Source organism: Ostrea edulis, chromosome 3 (assembly GCF_947568905.1).
Source record: "Ostrea edulis chromosome 3, xbOstEdul1.1, whole genome shotgun sequence".
NCBI classification, from domain to species: domain Eukaryota; kingdom Metazoa; phylum Mollusca; class Bivalvia; order Ostreida; family Ostreidae; genus Ostrea; species Ostrea edulis.
Genome location: NC_079166.1, coordinates 41,766,273 through 41,789,268, shown reverse-complemented (window position 1 = coordinate 41,789,268; position 22,996 = coordinate 41,766,273). Strand labels below are relative to the sequence as shown.

The window sequence follows — 22,996 nt, the reverse complement described above, 5'->3', positions numbered from 1 at the left end:
ATTTGAAAAGAATTGGAATGATAGTTATCAAGAAGTTTAAAATTTCTATTGTTCACACATCTAATAACTGACCATTTTGGCCCCACCCTGATACCAAAACCCCTACCCCTGGGATCATCAAATTTACGATTTGGTAAAGAACTATACTTGCTTTTTCTAAATATCCATTTAATAGTTTCAATAGCACTAAAGAAAATGTCATTTAGTGTTTTACACATCAACACTATATACCAAGTTAGGCCCCACCCTGGGGTCAAAACCCCTACCCCGGGGATCTTGAAATTTACAACTTTCATGGAGGCCTTCCTGCTCTACATCAATATGCATTTAGTTTTTCTTGCACGTGCAGTTCTAGAGAAGATTTTTGAAAATTGGGCAGTTTCTGTCCCACCCCTGGGGATGCAGGTGTCCTGAAATTTACAATTTAAGTCCCCCTTGTCCCAAAGATGCTTCATACCAAATTTGAAAAGAATTGGAATAGTAGTTATCAAGAAGTTGAAAATGTTCAAATGGACGACAACCAATTGCAATAGGTCACCCGAGTATTCTTGAGAACCACAGAGCCAGAAAATTTGAAAGCTTCCTGACATGGTGCAGATTCAAGTTTATTCAAATGATGGCCTCTGGGGGTAGGGTTGGGACACATTTGGGGATCAAAGATTTATATGCTGATGTATAGCATACCTGATTCTGATAAAATCTGGCTGAATCGAACTAAGCCGGGTATACCCAGTGACGCGCTTAGAATCAAGTGACCCGACTACAGTACAGTAATGAAAATTAACCCAATTGCACCAGATCGTTGGAATCAAGTATGCTGATATATATCAGAAATATCTCTTGAAGTATTTAATCCAGGGTTTTCATATTTGTATATACAGTGTACATGTACATTTTTTACGGCAAGACCTTTCATGTGATCCAATGTTGTGTGACCTTGACCTGGAAGTTTGACCCACTTTTTCTGAAAATCTTACTTATTCAGTACGTCCTTAACTATCAAGGTAGATCTTTCATATCATGTATATAAATTTCTTGTGGCAAGATATTTCGTATCAAGTCCTTAGACCTTGAATTCAGAGTTTGACCTCCATTAAAAAAACATAATCTAATAATTATATCAAGAACTATTTTAAGTAGATCTTTATAAATTCTTAATGGCAAGACCTGTATGTAGGTACATTTATGTGGATACAGGGCTGACACCTGTATGCGAGTACAAGTTCAGTTTTGTATGGGTACATGTTAGGATCTCGGTCTGATTAAAATCAGACCCCATACTCATTATCATATCGTCTGATTTTAATCAGACTGGTTAGGATCTGTATGCTGGAACACGCATTGGTAAATGTCTGGTATGTAATCCGAAGTAGTTATATAAAATAACTCAAAATTGAAAGTGATAGTTTCTTTATTATTAATAGTAAGAGATGATCTTGAACATGAACAGAAAGTTAATCATATTTACATTACATTAAACTATATCAAATAGATTTATATCATAAATGCAATGTCACTCAAAAATAGATATGGCAGAGTTTGGTAATAAATTTACAAAATTATATTAATCCTATCTGCGGACATCTTGCTCTTCACAGTAAGCAATAAATAGGCACATTTTGGCAAATAAATAATTTCTGAACAGGCATTACATTGATGGCCAACTCTGAACTAAAATAAATCCTGATGATCTTAAACATGTGTCCGGTCCGTTATTTTAATCTCAAATTCTTAAGGAAAAAAAGTTTGTTCCAGTAAAATATGCTGTAAAAATATGTACATAAAACTTAACAATGTAGCACTCCACACCCACTCACCTTTGTAACAACACAATCATTTATGTATACATGTACTTGATTTTAATTTGCACAACAATTTCCCCAATGAGCTAAATGAAGTACCGGTAGTAACGTATGTGTCGAGTAACTGAAACAGCAATAAAATCATTTAAGATGTCTGGATATTTTGCTTTCATTTTCATTTCAACTTCATTAAAATTTAATGAAAACTGACTTGTAAAAATAACGCCAACAAACAAGATGGACCCTGATCATGGCCAAGTTTTAATGTGCACATTTTAACTATTTATTCTAGAAAGAGAAGTCATATCTTTTTACTTAGTGATCTCATTAAAGCTTTTCATTACACCAACCTATGATGCACATCCAAGTCCCAACTCTTCTCAAGTCATATTGCTGAGTAACCAAATATCTATTTTAAGGAACAGAGGTCATACTCCTTGACCCCAAACACAACCTTGGACCAGGTATTCCTTACACCAACTAAGGGAGCAAATGTGAACAATGAAGTCTAAACCCCTCTCAACTTATTGCTGGGAAACCAACTACATGTATCTATTTAAGAAAGAGGGGCCAACCTGTTGGCCCCCTGACCCATGAGACAGTTATTGAACATTCAAATCCAAAATGCTACGAAACTAAATATTTACTTCCATGCCCTACACCCCAGTGACTCCAGAAGCAATCATAAAACCAAGCCGTGGTACAAATATGAAGGCACTTTCTCTCATGGTGCAAAACCAATAGCCAAGGTTCAAGTTGTTGCCAGACAAAATAACAGAAAATCAACAACAAAAATGACACTCTTCTTCAATCTCGAGCTCAAAAATATTCTTCATCATTTACTTCCTTGTCAAGTACACAAGCATGATTTACTTTCTGTAACAATTTTTAAAGAACTGTGTAATTTGAACATATTAACTAACAAAAATGTCCTATTATCCTAGCACTAATTCTTCATCCACAAAAATAGTGTATGGACAGTTCAATTTGGGCAACCTAATGTGTGTGCACTAAAAGTTTTTGATTGAACATGAAGGAAGTGAAAACTAGCACCTTCTTTAAACAAGTACACAATAAAAATATGAATATATACAACATGAATTTAGATTTATTTTGACATGAAATTGAACTGAATGAGAATCTTGAATGGATTGAATTTAACAACAATTCATGAAGATTGTGGAATTTGACAGCCATACAAGTCTAATACAACATGCTAAACTATCTCTTTGAAACTAATAAAAAATCATCTACCAGGTTGACAAAGAATTCATACACAAGGTACTGCCTGCATTCTTTTCAGCCCTACTTCTATATATCCACACACAGATCAATGGAAATTCATAATTTTTCTAACAGGCTGTCTTACTCGTCTTCCAAGATTTCCAGCAGTGAAAAAATCAAAATGATTAAATTCAATAGCATTTTCATACCATTTGTTTATCTCCTCCCACAGGCCTGAACAAGATACTAGAGTCTAAACTGAATTTCTAAATTTTGGTAGAAGGCTTACTGCAAGTCATTCTAATCACGTGCTTAGTTTGTTTTATTCTGGGTATTTGTGAATGGAGAGTATGAATGACTCGGGGACCAAAAGATCAGGATAAGTAATCCTTACCGACATCAAATCTGATATTTTCATAGCCTGAGAATGTTTAGACCCATCCTATAAAACTTAAATTTCATTAAATTTCTAATCCCTGAAACAAACTACCAATTCTACAAACATTTGTTAAAAAATTTATAGTAATTTTCTGTCTTCCAAAAATAGCACAGTTGTAAACAATTCACAAAATATACAAGAAAATACGAGAACTCTGTGATCATAGCACTTAATAAATATGGAACATGATGGCTAATGAAAAATAAATATCATCATTGTACACAGCATCACAAACAACTGATACATGTTGCTGGGCTGACAGAGAGGTCAATCTAAACATGAGGCAAAACACTTTTTGGCAGCATCCCTGGAAAAAAGAGAACAAATCTCAACAAGTCATAAAAAGTTCATTGAATTGTGCAAAATAGCATTATGGAGAGAGGATACTCAAAAAAAATATGACATAACAATTATTAAATGCAGTCTAATTAAAATTGGATGTTAGATCCGCTGGCGTACTCGCATGTTATGTATGCGAGTACGCGAGCGGATCTAACATCTGATTTTAATTGAAAGTTTTTGCACAGGTTTTATTATTGCTGAAACATATCAATGTACAAATTGTACTTAAATCCATCCTTGTTTTTGCATTCTGCTAAAAGCTGAATCTTCATTTTTCTAATGTATGCATCTGAGCTATTCCTTAAATTAATGTGAACATCTATTTCCAATGTTCAAAGTGTTTGGGAGATCAAAGGTCATAACATCAAACAATGATTTAAAGTAGGGATATATGCAGTAGTACTCCGAAAGAAAGGTTAGCTAATTAGCTCCCTGCCAACTTTTGCATAAATTTCAACAATGGTGTTTGCAAACTACATTTTATACCTTGTAAATATTACATACTGTACAAATTGCATATTCACAACAAAAACCTTTTATTATATTATTCGCTTGCTCCTGACAATCACATCAAAACGTTTTGTCGCAAAGTCGATGTGTTGACTACGTTTGCCTAGTGAACAAAAACTACTAGAGAAACTTAAGAAGCTACTCTGAATATCGGTAAATAATTCCATTAGTCAGCAGAATAATTGATGACATCAACAATTCAATCAATGCACACAATATTTTAGATTTGAATATATCATTAATTATTTGAAGAGATATTTAAAGGAAGTGAACATGAAAAAAATATTTGTTGCATAATAAACTTAAAATACCTCCTGAAACTGAATAGTGTGGCCTACATGTAAATCTAATTTGCTCGTTTCTATTACGAGATTTGAGCAATTAAACACTCTAAGTTAAAGGTTTATGGAGGTCATTCATTATTTCCCAGTATGTATCTGTGCTCTGACGTAGATGAGACACATTGCTGTTGACTGGGTCACTGTTATACAGCAGAAAAAGTTAATGGATTCATATTAGAATTGATGGATAAGGTTTTGGAGCAAAAAGAACTGAAATCAAATCTAATTACAATGCATTAAGAAAAAGAAGAAAACACTCCCACAAAATATTTCCAGCTCATCCAACTTCTGAACTTACTCAGAACACTGTATGTTTCAAGGTTCTAAATCAATTTCATTAGATTTTAAAATATTAAGGTGACTGTGTCATAAAAGTACTGCAATATAGGCATATAACTTATATAGTTTATATAAACAATTTATGTACATGGACCACAGATAAATTTTGGAGATTCAATTTACAATTATATTCTTTATTACATTTAAAAAAATACTTATTTACTAATATTTAGAATCTGTATCAGAGTCTGATGTTTTAAGAAATCCTTCATAATTGCAGTGCTTTTTAGGAAATGCTTCCTTGATTTGTCACAACAAATGAGGGTAAAACTACCCCCCCCCCCCCCCCCCCCCAAAGAGGCTGACCGCGTTTGACCTATTTGATAAACTGTCTATAGGCCATAAATCTTGATAGTATGTCTGCAACAGAATTGTTACTGTATTCTATCACATGTGTTGGAAATGTTTACACACAAATGCCATGTTGTGTTAAGATTTTTAATACATGTGAATACAGAAGGTATTTTTCATTTTCGTGTTTTTCTTACTTGTTTAATAAGTTGTTATCCAGGTCCTCTGAGACCCTTCCTCTCTGGATACATAAATCCATGGATAAATGTAAGCTGTATCACTTATAACAGAACTTCGACACACAGTGTTAAAATATGGGTGAAGAGAACTGCACTTTAGGTGTATATCTATGTAATCTAGCTGACACAAAATATCCAAACTCATGACAACAAAGACACCCCTTGAATGTACATAGCTACAATTTCCACAAGCACACCAATCAAGGAAAATTCCCCTCTCATTAAAATCAACTGCTGGTGAAGAAGTATTATTCTGAGAAACAATTTCTTCCTCTGTAACATCAGGTTCAACCTAGTATCCCATATCTAATTCACTCTCTGTTGATGACATTTTAACGTTGATGCTTTCAATGTTCCAAAAATACACACAATGTGTTCTACTAATGTCAGCATCAGTGCTGCCCTCTAGTGGATGCTAAGAGATAACCCAGCATGGAGGTAATATTTTTTTTAATATGGCAGCTCCCAAGGATTGAAAAGATTAGTTAATCTTTATAAAATATCTCCCTACTGAAAAAAGCTACATCTTAGTGATTTTCAGAATTCATTATATACATCAAAATGACAAATCTAAACCCTTTGTCATATTTTCATGTTCACTTCCTTTAATTGAATTGTTGCGCACAGCAAATAAATAGATGATATCTTCAAATAATTAAATAATTAAAGATATCTTCAATTATTTTAGTTAATTTGGTGCTCCTCAAAAAAAAATGTAAAAAATCAAATTCATGTTCAACAACATCTTCGCAAGCCAAGTGTCCAATTCGCTTACTCTAATCTACCGGTATCTCATCATGATACCAATGAGAGTAAGTGAATCGGACACTTGGCTTGTGAAGATGGTTCAACTAGTTAATGTGAAAAGAAAATCCCTTTTGACTTGGTCATTTAAAGAGCCAATACAAATTGTCATTTACATTTTCATCTGTCCTTTACAGTTATTGAAAATATAGGATACTAAATAATCACCTATTTTTGCAAGTTCAAATTTTTCTGGTTTCAGAAAAATACTGTATAGGGGGGAAATAACTCGCAGTGAAAATATACGCTATATTCATGGTCTGGACACACCCGCGAATTTATGAAATGTGAATCACTTTATTAAAAGGGGGTATCATTATTTTTCAGTTTGCTTAAAAGGCTACCACAAAATATTGGGATTTTATATAGTCAGTATATAACACAACTACCCTACAAATGTAGCTTTCTATAGTTACTGTACGTACTGAAGGTCTATCTCAAGAATGCTAAAAACTCTGAGTGAAACTTCAGGAATGGTGAACCGACTTTTTCATATATTTGAGGTTGAGTGCTTATTGTACTCTAAGCACACAACAGCACAGACAACAAAAAAAACCCACCAAAACTCTCTCATTGACTCACCTTGCAAATGGAATATATGACAAGGCGTACCAAGTTAAAGCTAGGAACTGGAGGATACAACAAATCAAAGTGAGAGCTGCATTCTTCAACTGTAAATACACAATGTAGTGTAAAAACAAGATCATACAATGTGCTAGCATCGGCATGCTTTGTAGCAAAACTGATTCATTATTCTAGTTCATGTTTAAAACCTTGCAATTTTATTTCATACTTACTGCAAACGCACAGACTAAGGTGAGAACAAACATCACCTAAAATTGTTTTAAAATTTTTATAAGAATCAATCATACATGTACGAGAGATAAATGTTCATTGTTGTCATGCATGTCATGAAAGAAAATATTTGATCAGTTAATTCCATCACTTCCAACATGAAATGGGTAACACAAACTTGGATCAATATTTCAAGTACTTCCAGTGTGTAACTTAAGTACTTCCAGTGTGTAACTTAAGTACTACCAGTGTGTAACTTAAGTCCTTCCAGTGTGTAACTTAAGTCCTTCCAGTCAGTAACTTAAGTCCTTCCAGTCAGTAACTCAAGTACTTCCAGTGTGTAACTTAAGTACTCCCAATGTGTAACTTAAGTACTTCCAGTGTGTAACTTAAGTACTTCCAGTGTGTAACTTAAGTACTTAGTAAGTAACTTAGTTCAGAATTGGGTATCAACAGTAAACACTGTACCCAAAGCCGTGTTGCATAAATTTAGATGTTCTGTGTTTATTTTCCAGGATACATCAAATGCGAGATCGAACTGTTTTCCAGTTTTACCATTTACACTAACAAAACTTCAGGTAATTAATTCCAAGATTTTGAATATGTGTTGAAACATAATCAACTCATCAACAATAGGCCCATAATGAAAGATTTTCCTTATATATTCCCATGTAAAACTTTGATCCCTATTGTGGCCCCAACCTATTCCTGGGGAACATGATTTTTACAAACTTGAATCTGCACTATGTCAGGAAGCTTTCATGTAAATGTAAACTTCTTTGGCCTAATGCTTTTTAAGATTTTTAAAGATTTTATCTAAATATGTGTATGTAAAACTTTGATTCCCTATTGTGGTGGTTGGGGGAGGGTATGATTTTAACAAACTTGAATCTGCACCATGTCAGGAAGTTTTCATGTAAATTTATACTTTCCTTGCCCAGTGGTTCTTGAGAAGATTTTAAAAGATTTTTCCTATATATTTGTATGTAAAACTTTGATCCCCTATTTTGGCCCCATCCTAACCCTGGGGTTCATGATTTTAGCAAACTTTAATCTGCACTACGTCGGGAAGCTTTCATGTCTTCAGCTCTTCTGGCCCAGTGGTTCTTAAGAAAAAGATTTTTAAATGACCCCACCCTATTTTTGCATTTTTGTAATTATCTCCTCTTTGAAGGGGGCCCTTCATTTGAACAAACTTGAAAGCCCTTCAGCCAAGGATGCTTTTTATCAAGTTTGGTTGAAATTGGCCCAGTGGTTTTGAAGAAGAAGTTGAAAATGTAAAATGTTTACAGACGGACAAACAGACAAGACGATGGACAATAGGCAATCAGAAAAGCTCACTTGAGCTTTCAGCTCACGTGAGCTAAAAAGAAAAGGAGATCTAATGAATATTCTTATTTCTAAACTTTCATGATAAATTTCTACCTAGAATCATTGTTAAAACAGGTCTGTACCTCACATACATCTCTAATGAAATGTGCATGGTTTGTAAAATTCTTGTGAAACCAACTTCATACACTTGATTTAGCACATGATTTCAAACCCGATGATCTTCATATAACATTATGCTTAGATCTAAACGACACATTAAATTCTGTGGAACAATAACATTTACAAAATTATTTTCAGAAAGATGATTGAATGAAGTAATTTTGAATTGGTTATTAAAGATCAACAAATGAAAATAATCATAGTGAATGAATATTTCAGAGTATAAACACTGCCAAATTCAGTTTCTAAAACATTGCAAAGAACAAAATCTATAATCTGTGAATACAATCGTAATCCTGAATTAAGACGGTGACAGAGGTGTATGCTAGGTACGAATGACAAGTCTGAGTAGAAATTAATTTCATTGACATTACTTGTAAACCACTTGCCGAAGTAACTTACCAGGACTAAAATGGTGGCTATTATTCTTGTTTTTGCAAACATTTTCTTCAACTGATTAAATGGACCCATCAGGAAACATGTACTGAAATGGAAAACACAAACAACATTGGAAACGAAATGTTAGCTATGCATGATAATATATATGGAGATTGGTAAATCCATGCATTGGACACGAAATGTTAGCTAGTATGCATTATATTATAAGGAGATTATTAATCCATGCATTTATTAAAAAAAAATGAAAAACATCACGATTTAAAAGCTATATAAAAGGCAACACAGTCTTCAGTGAAAGTTGTTGAATGTAGAAATGTTTTAACATTTACCTTGCAAGTGACAAAATATTTCCAATTGTGTAAAACACAGCAAAAAGAATAAGTCCATTCTTAAACCACAGAAGAATGCTTCCCTGTAAATGAAAGATCAAAGTGGATATTATTTAGTCAAACAGTTTATCAAAAGGAAATAAAAAGCTGAAACTGACTATCATTAATGACAGTACCTCTTTTCTCACAACTCAGCTGTGTGAACAGAAAATACCTGGAAATCTATTATAACTGAAATCATATTATCATAAATTATAATACCTTTTAATGAGCAAGATTGTAATCATTTGCAGATTTTAAATTTACTTTAAATACAAGTAGTTTTCAATGATCAATCTAATACATAATTGTTATTCTACCACAGTTGAATGTATGTAAACATCAATTGAAGTCAGTAGTATGAAATGTCCAATAAACTTCTTGATGTCATAATGCAATCTCTCATACAGTGCTCAATGCATGGATGGACAACTCCGCACGAGAGATTGGTCATAATGGTTATAAATCACCTACACAAAAACTGCAGTGGCATTACTAAGTAATGTACTGTCTGAAATATTGAATAATAATCTCTCTTCAGTCTCAATAATTTGTTGGAAATGTATATATACCAATTTATTGTGATTTTTAATATATTTCTCTGTCGTGTTTATTGCCTTGTGAGAATAAATGACTGAAATCAAACTTAAAACAAAACAACCTGCCTCTAGATTTGGTTTTTATTTTCCAACAAATTCCCCAACAATTTTGATAACAAGGTAATCATTTCTGAAATACACACTCAACAAATGAGAAGCCATGTAATGCTCTACTGGTACAGCTAAACCCACTGTCCAGTCTTACCTGTAATGATCTACAGGTACAACTAAACCCACTGTCCAGTCTTGCCTGTAATGATCTACAGGTACAACTAAACCCACTGTCCAGTCTTGCCTGTAATGCTCTACAGGTACAACTAAACCCACTGTCCAGTCTTGCCTGTAATGATCTACAGGTACAACTAAACCCACTGTCCAGTCTTGCCTGTAATGATCTACAGGTACAACTAAACCCACTTTCCAGTCTTACCTGTAATGATCTACAGGTACAACTAAACCCACTGTCCAGTCTTACCTGTAATGATCTACAGGTACAACTAAACCCACTGTCCAGTCTTACCTGTAATGCTCTACTGGTACAGCTAAACCCACTGTCCAGTCTTTAATACCTGTAATGTTTGTGTACTTACCAAAATAGAGAGTGCCACGCCCAGCACGAAACAGATGGCAAAGCCTTTTATTCTTGTTGACCAGCTTAGAGTGGTTGAGTTTGAAATCTGTTCAAAAAATGAATATCAAAATTAATATTCGTGTTTATCTTCCTACCAACGTTCAATATATGATAAGATGCTCTAATCAATCTTTCATTACTTTGTGTTCAAAGGATTAACAAAAAAGAGATTGCAGATGTTACTGCTACATTGTATAGTCAATCCTACTTACAATGCAGTCTAATCATTTGTATTCCTGACTTTGTTGAACAAGAACATATCATTGACATATCATTCTCTTATTTTTAAGTATCACTGATACACTTCCAAATAATATTCATCTTGTGTGAAAATCATTTAAATCTGGAGATCTAAGTCTAATTATATATTATAATTATGTATACAGTGTATTTATTATACTATAATCAATTCAGTAACAGAGAGATGAAAATGAATTTACAAGAAGTACAACACTGGATATTTTGAAATATTAATACATAAAACCTACATAAAATAAATGATAATAGTGTAAAGCTCCATAAGATAGGTACCTGAGCCAAAGTAAGAATGATACATTGGCCCCCTATCAAATTGAAAATATTCTGGAAATCAAACTGTCATGCTGGAAAATGTGATTTAGACACATATATATTGTGGAAATGTACAGTGTATTACCAAAGTTTTAATACAATACACGGTTACATTTTAAAGGCAATGTTGATCGGTATACGTGTAGTATAAGTGTAGTATCTACTAGTGTACTCATTGTGAAGAATTCTTGTTATGCACCTTATGCAGGAATGTGTTTTCATCATAACTCGAAGCATCCTGTTGCAATGAAAAATAATTCATGTTCCAATGTGATTGCCATAAAAATTCTTGACATATACAGAAAAAAGAAAGCCCACGTCACATGTCTATTACACAGATCAACCATGGATGGAATTTTGAGCATGTCACATGTACATGCATGTAATTTCTATAAAAGTCTATGTTTAGATTTTAATTTGGTACTGAAAGTATTTTCATGTAGCTGCAGAACTGTAGGTCTATGAGAAAATATTGAGACGGATCAGAGATCTCTGAACTGTTCCAATATTTTCTCAGAGAGCTACAGTTCTGCAGCTAATTTTCATGCTACTGCAAATTTTCAGAATTTTTTCTTTTCCATTTTCAGTATTGAGCTTCATCAGTACTAGACGATAATGATTCAATATCACTGTGATAGTATCATTAAGTTGTACATATTAAACTGTTTTGCACTTTATTGGACATTGTTTTCATATATATACATAAAAGCAACAATTCATCTCCGAATGATGAGTTTGCATTTGGTACAATGTGAATTTATTTCACATCTAATTTCTTTATTGTTTATGCCAAGTGAATATATATATATATATATATCTAAAATATACTGCTCCTATCAGGTACTTAAACAACATGTGCTCTACAAAAGATCAATGTTTAAAGAAGTGTATATTGCTCATGACAATGACTGATACTTAATCTAGTGCACATCCAGAGAGATTTGCTCCATTCTCAGCAAGTGATGCTGTGAAGGCATGGGCAATATTTACACAAATGGAATTTTCCATAAAGAAACAATGTGCTATGATACAATTTTTTACCAATTTTTGCAAAAACCACGAAATCTGGTTTATTTTTCAAACACAATAAAAATATTGTAATGGTTAGGGCTATCAACCATGGATATCGGCACTAGATAGCTCAGGGGTTAGGGCACCTGACTAGTAATGCAGGGGTCCCAGGTTCGATTTCCGTTCCAGCCCAGGGTTTGACACTAAGGCACGTCCGACCGACTCAGTCTACTAAATGATAGGTCCGGTCGGGTAAAATGTAGATTTACTAGTCCGACTGCTCGTGTTGAAAAAATAAACAAGAAACTTTACTTTAAACTATAACATATTTTATTCTTAACTGAAAAAAGAATAACTGTAGAGTTTGCGAGCCGCATGATGACACAATCTCTATTGTTAGTTCTATAATAAATAAGTCGCGGTCGGAAGTGATGTTTTATGACATATACTCGATGTTCATATGTGTAAAGTTATGTTTTTGACGAATTTATTTTCATTTTAAAAAAACCCAATTTATTTGAATCAAATATAAGAAAGTGTTTTATATCAAATTAATAAATTACGTCGCAAACAGCCATTTTTCGGTGTTGACATATGTGCGGGAATGTTTCTATATTCAAATACGACTTCTCGTCCTCAAGAAAAGATGTCCCAAGAGAAAAAAAGTAAAAGGTTGGGAAGAAACAAAGCAGGGCTTATGAAATAGAGATTTAAAAATCGGTTGAGGTCAAAATTAGAGAGCATTAAATTGAAAGACAAGACTAAAGCTCTTTTTTTTGAGACAATTAAGTACGTTTTCGTTCATGCAAACTTAATGTTTGACATTTGAATTAAGTACATTTAAATATGGAGAAATTATCAGTTTCTGGAAAGTTGGTCGGGGCTAGTGGATTTAAGGTCAGGTCTAGCAAAAATCGTTTGAAGTAGCCCGACTGGTCTAGTGCTCAGAAAAGTAAATGTCAAACCCTGGTTCCTGCCAAAGGTTTTCTCCTCTCTCCTATATTCATACACCCCTGGACTTGCAGGTGAAACTCCTGGGTTGTGTGTATCTTCGAGGATGAAGACAAATTAGGGAGGGAGGAATGTAGGAGTTAGGGCTATACGGACTGTGGATATTGGCCTAGGTAGCTCAGTGGTTAGAGCACCTGACTAGTAATGCAGGGGTCTTGAGTTTGATTCCCAGTCTAACAAAAGATTTTCTCCTCTCTTCTATATACTACATTTGGCGCCATTGACCATCCCTGCAGCATGTCTTGCCAGGGGCAATAAGAACCTGGGTTGTGTGTGTCTTCAAGGGCAAAGACAAATTAAGGAGGGAGGAATATAGTAATCAGGGCTATAAGGACTGTGGATATCGGCCTGGGTAGCTTAGTGGTTAGAGCGCCTAGTAATGCAGGGGTCCCAGGTTCGATTCGCCGTCAAGCCAAAGATTTTCTCTTCTCTCCTATATATAGTTACAAATTATGCATTACCAAATAGCAGAGGGATGTTTATCAACTTGCTATATAGCAATGTTCATGCTATATAGTAAGATGTCAGTGTGGTAGTGAAAAATACACGGGTACTGGAGATATTTTCATAAAATTTGTCAGCTTCAATCTCTTTATTTTCAAAATATACATGTATTTGACAACTTTCATTAAGGATATTTCAATCAAATACTGTTTCTTTTCCCTTTCCCGTACAGGAAGCACGTAGAGGAATTTCACACAATCTTATATCTAAAATTAGCATTCTTTTGCATTGAGATACATTACTCATCATTCAATATCTCCCAAGAATTTCCAAATCGGCCACATGACACACAGTCATGTTATACAGGTTATACCGATTTAATAAATTAGAAATCAGACCGTGATTAAATTAGATTTTAAACCTGTGTAACGATCCCGGCCTCCTCGTCTTCATCATCCCCGCTTAGTGCTTTCTTTAATTTATCCATTCCAAGTTTATTCTACAAAAATAGTATACTAATGTCTTATATTCAGAACTAAGGCTATCTCGTCACTCGGTAGTTGGAATCGTCTACCCAAAACAACACCACATCCGGTAAAAACGCCGTCTGGTGGTGAATGAATTTCGTGTAGTTACGGAAACTTTCCGGATTTTGCCGAAGGCATTGACAGTCGTAATACCAAGGCCAGAGGATTTGTTGTGGTATTGACATCCAGCTGTAGATGGTATAAACAACATCTCGACTCAACTGCAAAAGAAAAGAACAGAAGTATTGATGTAAGAGGCACTAAGGTCGATGTTCTAAAAGTCTTTATTACGTTTGTAAGTCATATTTTGAAGATTTCCAACAACTGTCAAAACGCTGTATATTTTGATACGGTTCATTGACTCCATCTATAAATAGTCAAAACAGCTGACGTTATTTGTCCATTTGTATTGGCTAACATCAGCAAAAACCTGGACGGAGTATTTTAACAGGTCATGTACATTTTAAATAAAACGTAGTATATGTGTTAAATTCTAAAATACTTAATCCTCCTTTCACCAAAACTGTGTGATGGGATGGGCCATGGGGGACGGGGGTTCCAATGATACCAACTATAGACCTACGGTATTTTAAATAAAATTTAAAGATGTATGCACAACTTAATATAGTTAAGGGTCAAAACTGTTTATAAGATTTTATTTAATGTTTATTTTCTTGAGGAGGGGTGGGGTGGGGGCATATAATTAAATAGCTGCAGAACTGTTGCTCTCTGAAAAAATACTTTGATACAACAGAGATGTCAAAATATTTTTTCAGAGAGCTACAGTTCTGCAGCTAATAATTAAATTGTTGACAAAATTCCATACTTGCTTTTTTAGGGAGGGGGGGGGGGGGGGGGTCCTCCTCCTTGAATTTGAAAAATACCAGCTACTGTACATATATGAAATAAAATTCTAAAAGGCATTATGCAGAATTGAATGTAAATAAGGGTCATAACTCATAAACTGTTTTTGTGCTTTTATGTTATACAGTTATTGACTGGGTTCGAGGACAGCTGTTTTGTTTGACCCAAGAATGGATCTGTTGCCCAAAGCCGTAGGCAACAGGTCCGTTCGAGGGTAAAACAAAACAGCTGTTGTCCGAGGGCCCAGTCAATAACTGTTTTGTTAGATGCACATAGTTTGTTGACTTTTAGTTTTAACTTTGAACGGGACAATGAAAGGTGAAGATTATTAACAAATAGTGATCAATCTCATACCTCCTATAAGCAATACAAAATAGAGAGTTGGGCAAACACGGAACCCTGGATGTACCAGAAGTGGGATCAGGTGTGTAGGAAGAGTAAGCATCCCCTGTTGACCGGTCACACCCACCATGAGCCCTATATCTTATCAGGTAAACGGAGTTATCCATAGTCAAAATCAGTGTGCCAAGAAAGGTCCAACAATCGGCATGAAACATGTCAGACAGCATTTGACCCAATGATAGGTTGTGATTGCGTACATTTATCATCGATTCCACTAGTTTAAAAGAAAATATACCCAATATCCTAATTGAAAATTATATATTTTTTATGTTTCTGCTCTACTTTTCATCTAATGAATTCTGTATTTCATCATGAGTCAAATAAATGAACCTCACCATTACGTGAACAAATCAGCAGACCAAGAATCATGTACATGTAACTTGCTTTAACAAAAATAAAATTAAAATAAAAAAACATAATTTTACACAGTTGATTCTAAGAAAATGATGAACAAATAATTTTTTACGTTCTTCGGACTTCCTGTCCCTACTATGAAAAATTATTTGAATTTCATCTTCCGTTGCTGCCGCAAAATGTGCATCCGCCACTTCTATTTATCCAAGCGACAGGAAAACATAACTCGGGTTAGTGCTATATGACGTCAACAGTCTTTTTTAACAGTCAATTTTAAATTTAACAGTTCACGGTCCAACAGTTGCCAGAACAGTCGAAATGTTGGACTTTTTTCATAAGAAGTTATATAGGAACTGTTTTAAAGGGGTATAACAATTGCTTTTATGAGGCATATATAAATCTTTCATTAGAATTCAGTTCCATTTGTGCTTACCACTAACATTGATAGTGAGGTACATAGTCAACAGAACCTAAACAGATGATTTTGATTAGATTAGATCAAGACGTCACCAAGTGTTGGGGTGAAGTTTAGACCATCTAGGACTTCGATAATGTTAAGGACTCATCTGAAAGAGTGCTGCAACTCTTACATGTCAAGTGTTTTACAAAGGAGCAGTTATAATCTATTTTATATACCTCTAGTTAGTTAGCGTATTTTATATGCCTCTAGTTGGATGAGACCAAGTGGGGCTCAAACCCAGATCTCCAGGTCATAGAGTCAACACCCCAACCTCTGACTCACTGCAGCCAGCATTTGTAAAATCTTCATTGAATTCTACAATCAAAAGAAAATGTTAAAAGAATAACAAAACTTTGTTGTACTGACTTATTACATTGTATTAGTTTTGTCCAGAATTTGTTTGCCATTATTTTTCTGTGAATTGAAACATTTTTGAAATGGAATTTGTCATTTATATATGTGATTTTTCTCTTTTCATAATCAAGCTTTACCATGCCAAGTCAAGGACCACCATTCTTTTACCCGGACTATTATCAGAGAAGGCCATTCATGGATAATCGATTTCCTCACCATCCCCAGGGACCAGCCCTTCCACCCAATCTACATATCATGGCTCCACCTTTTGAGCACCAGTTTCAGCTCAGACCACCTATTTGGGGACCAGCAGGTCACAATTATCAGAATAATGCAGGCCCGTATAATTACCAGTGGCACCATAACAATCACCACAGGAATCTCCAACCAGTCCAAGGAAATTCCCACAACAATAACAGGCCCCAGTGTAATGAAGGAGAAGAAGAGAAAACCTGCTTTATATGCCAGGATGTTTTACAGAACTCTGGTGAACGAGGTGTTCACCTATGTGATGGGGGGTTGACAAAAGAGAAGAAAATTGAGGAGACCTCTAAGTCAGATATGACTGTTGAAATCCAGGATATGGATGCACGGCTTGGTAATTATACCCCTAAAGAGGGCCAGGATGATATATTACATTATGTCTAAATGTAACTTGTTTGTTTTTTAAGTGGACCTTTTTTGACCAAGGGTGACAATCCACTCCTCTCCAAGACATAAATGCTTGTCTTAGTAGTTATATTTCCCAAAGAGATAACAATGTTATTAAAACATTAACTATTAACATTACAGTAGCTTAGCAAGTGTGCAACTAGTTAAGATTTTATAGTTTAAAATCGCAGAATTTTTATTGGAGCAGATAATTAGAACTGTTACTTACTGGACAAAATTTATTGAAATTATATATTTTTTTAGCAGATCAGTTAATTATGTTACTGCATGCATCAAAATATTTTGGGGCAAAAGAAAACATTTGTCAACAAAGTTTTATTGAATACTGGTATTGATTTTTTTTTTCTCCCATTGCACAATTTCAGAGAAGCTGCTGAATGAGCTGAAAGACTGCCTTCGAAACAAATATGAAAGTGTCACAGAAACCCTAGAAAATTATGTCACGTCTCGTGTCACAGAAATAGGGGTCATCCACAAAGACGTGTTAGAGGAGAAATCCCACCTAGAAACTCTCCAGACTGAGCTGCAGACCAGGACACTTGCACTGGAGGAGAGGGAGAAAGTCTTGAGGGATAAAGAAGGTCAACTCCACAAAGACCGAGAGAAATTTGAAAAGGAACTTCACATAGAAAAAGAGGAAATTTGTCGTCAGTGGCAGCAGCTTAGAGATGAAATCGCCAGACTTGAAAAACTGCATGAAGTGCAAAAGGTATACTGGTTACTGAAGCACGGTCATCCTGTATTTGACACAGGGTGATTTATAAAGGGGACTGGAGGGCTAGATAGATGTCCTAACTCTAGCTTATCTCCCCTGATTCTTCTACTTTGGATCTAGCTGTCTATTGAAACCAAGTGTCCCGGATCTGAGCACAGATAATGTGTGTTTGTGAAAAATAGTATCAAGGCCTATAGTACTACAGTACTTTGATTACAATCAAAATACAATACTAATGGTTACTGTAAGTACCCAGACAATTTATACATCTGTTAGATTTACTCCGTAACAGAGAAATAAAGAAGGATATATATTTCTTAGATTGGATTAATTTTGTTAAACCCTGACTTCATAGAAAACAATAAGAGCGTAAAGCACACAGTGTCCTAAGACTAAACCAGCTGAGGGTAGATCAGACCGAAGTTTTTTTTAATAAAGTGCATCCACATGCAATATCATAAACGGGTTCAAGGTAAGTACACAAAGAATTATATTAACAGACACAAAGCAACATTGCTTTAATATCACTCGAGCATGATCCTTAAATATTGCAAGTTTATACAAGAAATAATATATGATAACGATGAGATTAAAAAAAATATTGACATGACAACAATCCATCTCCTATAGAATAAAGCATTCTGGGTAAACACAAGCTGATCCATACATGCACTACCCAGCATTCCTTGGTTTTCTATGAGTTGGATTGAATCTATTATAAGAAATGGGGATTCACACAGGTACAAAAAATGTCTTCTTGCAAATACTTTACTACAAGGCTTTTCTTCAGAAACATAATTTAAACTCCCCCCAATTGTCTCCCTTGAGCAAAAAAAAAAAAAGGAAGAAATCCTGTCACAAGTTGTTTCCCTTTACTGCAACATTCGGTGTATTGCGTTTTGCCCTGTCATGTGAATACCCCATCTCGAGCACATATAATTATAAATTGTAATTTGTAAAATGTGACATGTGTTTTCTCCTAACAATTTCTTTGCAGGCCAGGAAGTGTTAAATTGGGTGAATAATATAGGTAGTTCAGTATTCCGTGACATAAACCAATAAGTTACCCACAGCTAGACCATGTGACAGTTCAAGCCATTTAATAAAATGACTTGCGCAGGTTTCTATTCAGTTTCTATTTTCCTCACTATTGAATAAGATGCATATCCATTTTGTTGAATAATTTCAAATGGACTGTAAATGAATACATTGTTATTTAAATTCAACATCCTTGTTTTCTGGGAACAGACGTTTTCATAATCTTGTATAAAGTCTGTCTATCAAGAAATTGATTTTCAGAAATATACCAAAAAACATCCAAAAAGTTCATATAAATAATGTGTATAATCATGATAATATACTATGCTGTTTGCCATATAATATAATATCTGATATAACGTACCGTTTGAATGTAAATTTGTTGTATGTTAGTTTTCTTTGTACTGATATATAGGTTTATGTGCCGTTAAAATGCCAAGAAAAACAGCTCTATATTTCTACAAGAGTTTACTCCTCAAGCCATTAGGTGAATAAAATTCACCTGTATACACCAAGTTAAAACGAAGATAAAATATGTCCATTTGGGAAGGTAAACCATATGTCAGAACTGGTAGAGTATGTTTGGTCCTTTCATTAAAGGAGTCGTTTCATAGCAAGGTGCTCCATCACCCTTGATGAATGAGAATAGTAGTCTAGAATGAGATATTTAAACCTGTATGCCAACATCAATTACACATACAGTGTGCACAAACTTGATATAAATCTGTTTAGTAGTGGTGTAGCAGAATTTGCATATATTGAAATCTGCTTAGATCGATTTATTTGCAGATTTTTGTTGAGATGAAAATTTCCCTCTCTTTATTTACAAAGAGAGTCTGATTTGATCTAAAAAAAAAAAAAAAAATTAATAATGGTCATTGACAATGAAATTATACAGAGTGTTAAATATTTTTTAAAAAATCATTTCATCTGGTACATGTATTTATCAATCATTTTAATATTTCTGAAATTCAATACATGTCTTTGACTTTAAGAATTTTGTGAGCTTAAAGAATACTTATTGATATATATGACTTTCAGGGGAGGATCAAACTTGATATTGGAGGTGTGATTTTTACTACATCTAGACTGACCCTTACAAGGGATTCCGAGTCCATGTTGGCAGCCATGTTCAGTGGTCGTCATGAGGTCCGAGTGGAGGATGATGGTACCATATTTATTGACCGTGATGGCACTCATTTCCGCTATATCCTGAATTACCTCAGAGATGGTGGAATAAAACTTGACGCCTTGCCACGAAACCGTCAGGTGCTCCGGGAGCTTAGAAATGAGGCAGTGTTCTATCAGCTTCACGGACTTGTACAACAGATCGAGAAGCTCATTTGATGTTTCACATATTTGTTTCTAATGGTGTTGATGGCAAATACTATTGCTAAATATTAAAGGAATAATTTTGTTCAGAGCTAGAGATTAGAGTGCAACCTGGCACACTGGATCTACTACAGTACTGCTCTAAAATCATACACTGTAGATTCCTAAATGTATGTGAGAAAATTATTATCACGCAATTTTGTGAGAAGCATCACTTGCAAAATAAAGTTTTATTTTTATATTGCTAAAATACATGTAAAAGGACTAAAAATTTGAAACCAACCTGTGATTTGACATGTACAAGTCATTTTGCGATATTTAAAGTGCTCACGAAAAGTAAGGAATCTACAGTAACCCATGTAATTTTATGTAAGTCTAAAACTTGATGTTGAATTTCTAAACATTAGTGATTCTGTTTTAAAACGCCTATTTTTAATCATTTGCCTCTTTAAGCTTATGAGATGTACAATTAGACTGCAATATTTTGTCTATACCATTCTGAGAGAGAATTATATACTGCAGGAAGAGAAAATCCACTGTTAACAGAAAGTGGAAGTGTGTGATGGGAGTAGATGTGTTTGTTTATTAGTTTGGTATGAGAGTACTGACAAACATGTATGCCCATGTACCTCTATCTGACCAATCAACGGTACATACCTGTAGAAATTTAGTAGATTTATTTCAATTGTCACTAACCATATACTCGTTTCCCCAAACTCATCTACAGCACTTTGTGTACGATAATAAAACCATGTGTGTGTTTTACCATCTTTTACATGTAGACAAATAGTGCTTGCACATTTCTTGAGAATATTTACATTTTTTGTTGTAGGGATTTTTGTATGTGTATAATTTTAAAATTGTCATGAATTTCATTATTTTCAGCATGTAATATTGGTATGAGTGATTGCATGTGCATATAAACAAATTTCTAAGAAGTGAACAATCTTTATATGTTAATTTCAAAATAAAGAGACCGGTAATTATGCCAAAGTCTGCTTGGGTTTTTTTGGGGGGTGGGGGTGGTATTTCAAACTTAAAATAGATACAGGACTCATTGTATGGGAATACAGATGACTTTTCAATAGCCATATCATGAACAGATCTCTTCAAATAATTAATGATCTCATTAATTCTGAATTATTGCATGTATTAATTGAATTTTATTTTACTTTGCTGAATGAATGAGTGCTCTATTTGAATTGTTGCTCTCTTCAAATGATGATGTCAACAATTTGAATTGATTCATGCTAGAATTCAATTGAAGAGATGAATAATTTAATTAATGCACTCATCAATTTAATTAATGTGCGCAATAATTGAATTATTGCTCTCTTTTGCACAATAATTCTTTTAGAGAGAATTCGGTTGAATTAATGCGGGCATCAAATCAATTATTGCTTTTATCAATTGATGAAAACAATAATTGATTTGATGCTGCATCAATTCAATTATTGTGCACAATAATTGAATTGATATATCTGAATAATTAAAGATCTCTTCAATTATTTAAGTTTATGTTAATTTGAATTTGACGCTCCATAGCCTATTCCTATGCATGGATGGACATGGGTTGATGGTGTATTTTAAATGAAGGTCGATGAGATTCGCACTCCCCCCCCCCCTCCCCCCCCCTACTTTCTTTTGGTTGAAAATGTTAACAAAATTGTTATATCTTGTGCTACCATGGGTGTTTCAATTCCCTTTTACTTGAGGTCACCCCTGTAGATATTCTGGATCCACCCTTGCTGTGGATCAGATGTAACACTCTCCCCCTGTTTGATATTTCAATTCAATTTATTAATTGATTCATCAAGCATGTTGGCATACAATCATGTTGAAAATGTGCATGGTATATGCTGGGTTAAAATCAATCTAGATTAAATCCATTGATTTGCGCCTCATGTATATCATAATATGCGACAGTAATTTATTTTCAAAATCACGTGCAGCATGTGGGGAAAGACCGTACATAGATTCATATCGATACCAAAAATCAGTACTTTGTATGGTATAGGCACTGATGTCAGACTGGAATAATAAGTTGTGCTTCAAATAGTAAAGGTGCATCCCTGATCGTATTTTATAAACTGTAAGGCTACAGCTGTACCGTCCCCCTGTGTTTAGAATGGAGATTATTTTTAATACAAGAAAATAGAAGCAGTTCTTCTGGAGATTTTAGATTGTCGGGATTGATTTCGATATTTAGAAGTTATATATGCGTCCCTTTCATGAATAATTGAAACCTTTATATGATTTTTAGTATAAAAGGCTAAGAAAATTGATTGAAATTTCTTTCATACAATTTATAATTTATATTGAAAACGCTCTTACTAACTAGTGTATAGATAAGTCCATGGTGCTGCGTTTGAAAACTACTGGTGCATAAAGAAAGCGTGTGCAATACATACATTATGCAAATAAGGCCAACCGAAGATGTTAAATTAGTCGAGAATGAACTAAACATTTCAACCCTATTCCTTTCCTCCGGCGTGAAATCAAATAGCTAGCGTCGCACAAGGTATTATATTTTGCCATTATAGATACATTAACAATTAATGTTAATTTGGAAACTTTTTTAATCATTAGTACGTATGTACCTATATAAGGACATTTGATACAAACCAA

General features: G+C 34.3%; 2 protein-coding genes across 3 annotated transcripts; one reads left to right on the top strand and one right to left on the bottom strand.

Moving 5' to 3' along the window:
* Positions 1-1,393: 1,393 nt before the first annotated feature.
* Positions 1,394-14,210, bottom strand: LOC125674148 (vesicle transport protein SFT2B-like). Its single transcript, XM_048911229.2, has 7 exons — positions 14,072-14,210; positions 10,574-10,660; positions 9,346-9,428; positions 9,020-9,101; positions 7,129-7,164; positions 6,914-7,002; positions 1,394-3,772 (listed from the first exon to the last, which is right to left on the bottom strand). The coding sequence occupies exons 1-7, from the start codon at positions 14,135-14,137 to the stop codon at positions 3,733-3,735; spliced, it is 483 nt and encodes a 160-aa protein (XP_048767186.1). The 5' UTR covers positions 14,138-14,210; the 3' UTR covers positions 1,394-3,732.
* A 77-nt stretch (positions 14,211-14,287) lies between these two features.
* On the top strand, positions 14,288-21,355 carry LOC125674147 (uncharacterized). Of its 2 annotated transcripts, none has more exons than XM_048911227.2 (4): positions 14,288-14,427; positions 16,743-17,209; positions 17,649-17,992; positions 20,078-21,355. In XM_048911227.2, the coding sequence occupies exons 2-4, from the start codon at positions 16,750-16,752 to the stop codon at positions 20,381-20,383; spliced, it is 1,110 nt and encodes a 369-aa protein (XP_048767184.2). In that variant the 5' UTR covers positions 14,288-14,427; positions 16,743-16,749; the 3' UTR covers positions 20,384-21,355. The 2 variants fall into 2 exon arrangements, with proteins under 2 accessions (XP_048767184.2, XP_048767185.2); XM_048911228.2 differs by having other exon boundaries at positions 14,331-14,472.
* The last annotated feature ends 1,641 nt before the right edge of the window (positions 21,356-22,996 follow it).